This window comes from Ahaetulla prasina, chromosome 2 (genome assembly GCF_028640845.1).
Source record: "Ahaetulla prasina isolate Xishuangbanna chromosome 2, ASM2864084v1, whole genome shotgun sequence".
Taxonomy (NCBI): Eukaryota; Metazoa; Chordata; class Lepidosauria; order Squamata; family Colubridae; genus Ahaetulla; species Ahaetulla prasina.
In genome coordinates, this window is record NC_080540.1 from 61,788,288 (window position 1) to 61,794,287 (window position 6,000).

General features: G+C 50.6%; 1 protein-coding gene across 1 annotated transcript in view; it reads right to left on the reverse strand.

The window, feature by feature from the left end:
* Positions 1-5,071, reverse strand: part of CELSR3 (cadherin EGF LAG seven-pass G-type receptor 3) — a 114,755-nt gene extending 109,684 nt beyond the window's left edge. The window contains exon 1 of the mRNA XM_058167159.1: positions 769-5,071. Within this exon, the coding sequence (XP_058023142.1) occupies positions 769-4,858 (4,090 nt within the window). The 5' untranslated portion in view covers positions 4,859-5,071. The remainder of the gene's footprint in view (positions 1-768) is intronic.
* Between the last annotated feature and the right edge of the window lie 929 nt (positions 5,072-6,000).

Below are 6,000 nucleotides of genomic sequence, written 5' to 3' on the forward strand. Positions count from 1 at the left end.
TACCAGGCAAATTACATCAATCATGCTATCGATGTGAAACTCTGATCACCTTCATGTTATTGGCTAGCCCAGAGGCAAAATAGGGAAACATAATCCAAAATGGCAATTTTAGCTCAAAAACACTGTACTTGTTAATACTTTTTCCCCCTCAGAGTAATTCTTTTTGCCTTTTCCCGAATTCCAATTATCTGGTAGGCAGAGAAAGCTGCAGTCAGACAAACTCCCAGTTACACCACTTGTTGCTAACTTATGCTTCCTTTAACTCAAAAACCATAGAGGATCATTATAACTTTCCAAAGGTCCATATTTGGTTAGACTATTCTTGCTATAGCATGAACAGAAACAGAGAAACGAAGCAGGCAGCATCCCCATTCTCTGTGCAGCAGGCAGGTTTAACTTATCAAGTTACATCCTTTCTCCCTTCCTTTGTGTGCACTTTAATCTAATTTAGACTGTAAACTCTTCAGGGCAGGAACTTGGCTCCATCTAATATATTATGAAATGAGTCTGCCATGAGATAACAGGAAGCAATCAAATCTTGCTTTTTTGTGCCCACTGAGCTATTACACCCTAAAGGAAACTAGGAAAAATAAAAATAAAAGACCTGCTAATATAATTAACTATCGAAGTCTCTTTACTCGCTTCCTTTCTCCCATCTCTGATTTCCATAAATTTAGAAAAAGCAAATAAGCTGTTTAATTTTTTTTTAATAATTCAAGGAAATCCAACTTTGATGCAATATATTGAGAAAATTAAAATCATCTTTACCTGTGACAGTCACCAACATGGAGGCCACTAAGGGACGATTGTTGTCCAGTTTACGGCTGAGTCTAAGTTCTCCACTAGTCTGGTTGACAATTAACAAGTGCAGTTCATTTCCTCGTTCAAAGGTGTAAAACAGTCTATCAGACACATCTGGGTCATAGGCAGGGATCTTCCCTATCACACCAGAAGGAAAAGTGTTGGATTTGTTGGAGATATAATTGTTAAAGAGGATCTGGAAATTTTTCAGAACGGGACTATTGTCATTCTGGTCAATGAGTTTGATGTGGACTGTAGCTCTGCTCACAAGGGGGGCGGAAGTGGCTTGAACCACAATGACATACTCAGGCTTGGTCTCATAATCCAAATCAATGAGAGCAGTGAGCTCACCCGAAAATATGTCCATCTGGAAGATTTCAGGGATATTGCCTTCCACAATTTGATACATAATCTGGGCATTGGGTCCTTCATCTGGATCCAGGGCTGTGATCTGGGCCACAACAGAACCCACAATGCTATTTTCCTTCACAAAGATTTCAAACTCCTCAGCCGGAAAGACCGGAGCATTGTCATTAATATCTTGCACTGACACTTGAATGTGGACAGGGGTTCTTTGGGGAGGCATTCCCCTGTCCACAGCGTAGGCTGTAAGTTCGTAAACAGGAATGCTTTCCCGGTCCAACCTGCGGATGGTTCGAATAATCCCAGAGGTGGGCTCGATAATGAAATCCCCATCGCCGTCCTCTCCATTCTGGAATGTGTACTGCACCCGTCCATTGGCGTGGGCATCCCTGTCAGTGGCAGAGATCTGAAGCACACTTGTGAAGGGAGGGCTGTCCTCGGAGATGACGCCTTGGTAGTGAGCACTCACAAACTGAGGGGCATTATCATTGACATCATTCACCATGATTTCCACGTAGGTGGTATCTGCTTTCTGGGGGATCCCATTATCTTTCGCTGTAATGGCCAGGGTGTAGGTGACCTGGTCCTCATAATCCAGCTCTGCCTGCAGGGTGATGGCACCCGTGTTTGCATCAATCCGAAACTGGGGGATATTGTCTTCCAAGTAGTAGATAATCCTGGCATTTTCTCCAACATCATCATCTGTGGCACTGATCACTACCACCGTGCTACCAATTGGACGGTCCTCATTAACGCTTACTGAATAATGGGCACTCTGGAACACCGGCCTGTGAGTGTTGGCGTCTGTAATGTTGATGTGAACATGGCAGTTGTCATGCAGGGTCCGGTCAGAGGCTGTCACGGTTAGCACAAACCGCCTCTCTTGTTTGTAATCCAGGGGCAAAGAGAGGGTGATTAATCCCACTCCGCCTTGAGTACTGATAGCAAAACGGTTCCGTGTGTTCCCACCTGTTATCTGATAGCTGATGGCACTATTCACGTCCCGGTCAATTGCTGTTACACTAAGAACACTAGTCCCCACCGCAGCGTCTTCATTGAGGCGAATGAGATATTCTTTCTGGGTAAATTCGGGCCGGTTATCATTTACATCCATGACAGTAATGGTGACACTGGCAGAAGCAGATAAAGAGGGAGAGCCATGGTCCCGGGCTTCTACCCCAAAAAAGTAGTGCTGCACAGTCTCTCGATCCAAAGGGCCACTCACAGTAATCCAGCCCGTGGCACTGTTCACTACAAAGGGGGTATCCGAAGCGACGCCAGCAAGCTTGTAGTCAATGCGTGAATTCTCTCCATAATCTGCATCCACAGCCTGGATGTGGATTACTGAATGGCCCAAAGGGGCATTTTCCAAGACAGATATTTGAAAGGGGGTGCTGACAAAGATAGGAGCATGATCGTTAATGTCCACTACTTGGATGCTCACCATGCCTGTGTTATTGGACAAAGGAGGACGTCCTGCATCCTGGGCACGGATCCTCAAGGCATATTCTCGCTCAACTTCAAAATCCAAAGGAGCTACCACCTGTATTTCCCCAGTCACACTGTCAATTGAAAACTGGCCCCTACTATTACCACTGATGATGTTATAATGAACTAAAGCATTGTTGTCTTTGTCTAAATCAGTGGCGGTGACCCTTAAAATTTCTGAATGGGGCCTTATATCTTCTCTTACCTGGACTATATACCGCTTTTCACTAAATTGTGGGACGTTGTCATTTTCATCAAGAACTGTTATATACACTCTAACTGTGGAGGATAGAGGGCCGGGCTCCTTACCTTGATCATTTGACTCCACTACCAAAGAATACTTCTCCATTTTCTCCCTATCTACTTGCCCACTTGTAGTGATCAACCCTGACCGTGAATCTATCTCAAAGACAGAGTGAGCGGCTTGTTCATTAACAAATCGATATCGGATATGGGCATTGGGTGGAGAGTCCACATCGGTGGCCCTCAGCTGCAAAATGGGATAACCTTCTTCTACATTTTCCCGGATCGTCTCTCTGTACTCACTCTGCTCAAATACTGGATTATGGTCATTTCTGTCTGCAACCGTGATTGCAACCATGGTGGTGGCAGAGAGACGGGGAATCCCATGATCTATAGCAGTCACTCGGAAGTAGTGTAGGTCCATATTTTCCCTATCCAAAACTTCCGTGGTACTGATGAGGCCATTTTGGGAATCAATGCTGAACAGTTCAAGAGACCTGCTGTTCATCAGAGCATCCATGGAATAGACCAGCCGCCCAGCATCCCCCGAATCAGAGTCTTGGGCTGCCACCGTTATCACTGGTGTGCCTGAAGGCTGGTTTTCAGCCACCTGGACTTGGTAATTATACTGAGGGAAGAGGGGGTGGCGATTGGCTGCCCTCCGAACCCTCAGCAAGGGCAGAGGCGCTCTTTCCCTTCGCCTCCTTTTCTTGGCACACGTGGAATAGGTTATTTCACTCTGCAGAGCTGGAAGAATGGCTTTTAAGGGCAGGGAGGGAAAGAATTCCGGGATGGACGGAATCCTAAAATTTACCTCAAAACAAAGGGTTTGTAAACAGCCTTTGGTAGAGTCGAATAGACGGAGAGAAAAGAGGAGCTCGCGCCTTCTCCGGTCTCCCAGAAAAGCACAGGGAGCTGTCCGAGCTGCTGAAACCGCCGAAAGAGCTCTCGCCCAGCCTTTTCTGGTCCAGGTACAAAGACAGCATCGCTCTGGGCTGCTCCCACAGCCCTCGCCGGCGCAGCAGCTGAGGGGAATTCCACGGGGCACCGGTTGCCCCAGGCAGAGCTGAAGGCAGGTCAACAGGGTGAACCACCTGCAGAAAGGCGGACGGGCTCCCGGGCGGGAAAAGGAAGCCAGTCGCATAATCGGCAACCACGGAGGCATGGGGGGACCGCCGCTTTTTCTCCTAGCTCGGTTGGCCGAGCGCTCGGAGCTCCTCAGTAAGGAGCGGTCGGTGCAGTTCTGAAAGCGGCGCGATGGCTTTGTATACAGGTGGAGCCGCCGGAGACAGGCTGGAGTCCTGTTAAAACGGGTGGGATCCCGGCGATTTTTGGAAGGAGCCTTCATCCAATTGGACACCCCATTGTCCGGCTGGCTCCAACCCTTCCTAGGGCGTTGATTGGAAGGGCTTGAGTAGACGCCCCTCTGCGCGGAATCCACCCCAACCACAGCGAGCCTCGCGAGGCATCCCCAGGTAGTCCGCGCCCGGCTTTCTCCGAGCCTTGCCGGACTCGGGGGATCCGGAAGAAGTGCGGAAGCATTTATAATCCACAAGCAAGGGGGAGCGCTGCCCGGCTCTCCCAGGGTGCCAACCGGGCAGCGGATCGTCCTTTTTCCCCAAGGTGGGGTCAGGGATCCACCACGAGAAAAGCTGCTGTTCTTCTTCCCTTGCCCCGCCAGGGATTGCGAGAGGGAGCCCACGCAGCACCGATCGTCCTCCCGGAGCCTGGCGGACGGCGAGCTTTCCTTTAGTTCCCCGAAGAGAGCGCAGCCCGGCCAACCACCGCTCGGCTTCTCCGGCTTCGCCCGGTGGATGCAGCCCAAGCCCCCGCTGCCCGCCGGCTTCCCCAAGCTGAAGCGAAACAAAGGGAGAAGCAGCAGCAGCAGCAGCAGCTCCAGGCGGCGATCCTGGCGAGGACGGCGCTGGTTTGGTCCCGGAGGTTGAGGCGGCGGTTCAGCCATGGTCCCTCGGCCCTTTCCCCGCCCCCCTGCCCGGCTGCCCTGGCCTGGCGCTGCTCCCCCGGCCCCGCCTCGCCTCTGCCGCCTTGCCAGGTTCGGCTGCCGCCGCCGCCGCCACCATCTATCTGGAAGCGGCGGCGCTGCTTTTCCCGTGGCTCTCACCGCTCCGTGGCGACGGCGGAGGCAACAGCATCGCCTCCTCCCGCAGCCTCAACATGGCTCCCGGCTGCCCCGATGGTCCGTTCCGCCCTCCCTGCTACCCCCCTTCTTGTCGCCCGGCCGTGGTAGCGCCCACCCGTATAGCGTAGACGGGTGAAGCAAACCCCTCCGCCATCTTCATTGTGGGCAGGTGGAGGGGGGGAGGAGAGGCTGGGCGGGAAACGGTGGCGATCGTCTCGCTAAGACTGGCGAAGGGATGTGTGGATGTGTGAAAGGCCGCTAAAATCCGGGGGGTGGGGGAGATTACGAGAGGATCGCGTCTGGATTCAATAGGGGCGTTCGATCGTAGAGGGAGCTGTCCAACGTGCTGATTTAGAACTCCGGGATCCAATCAGGGATGCCAAAGCACTTGACGGCGAATCGGTAGAGGAAGGGTGTGCGATCATCCAGGAGGGTGTTTGGTCGCATGGGCGTGTCCTAGAGACCCTCTTCTACCCAGGGGTCTTGGGCACGCCCCCTTCTAGCTGTGGTGGTAGCGCAGGTACCAGAATCCGCAGCCAGTCATGGTTGACTTACACCTCTGGAGGAAACCTAATGGAGCAAAGCTGCTTTAACCCTATTTATTCCTCAGTTTATTTTGCCCACCTTGTCAGGTTAAAGAGAGTCTCCCCCTTCTTTAGAACAGAACAGAACAGAACAGAATAGAATTTTTTATTGGCCAAGTGTGATTGGACACACAAGGAATTTGTCTTGGTACATACGCTCTCAGTGTACATAAAAGAAAAGATACCTTCATCAAGAATCATAAGGTACAACACTTAATTTACTTTAATACATTTACATGTGGGCAAAGGAACCGAACCTTATATAGTAAATTAAATTTAGTAAGTGTAAGGATTCATAGAAGAAAAGCGTTGAACTGTGGGCTCCTTGGTGCTCTCTGAGCTTGGTTGTTTTTTTGCAGACCTTTTTATTATCCAACTAGG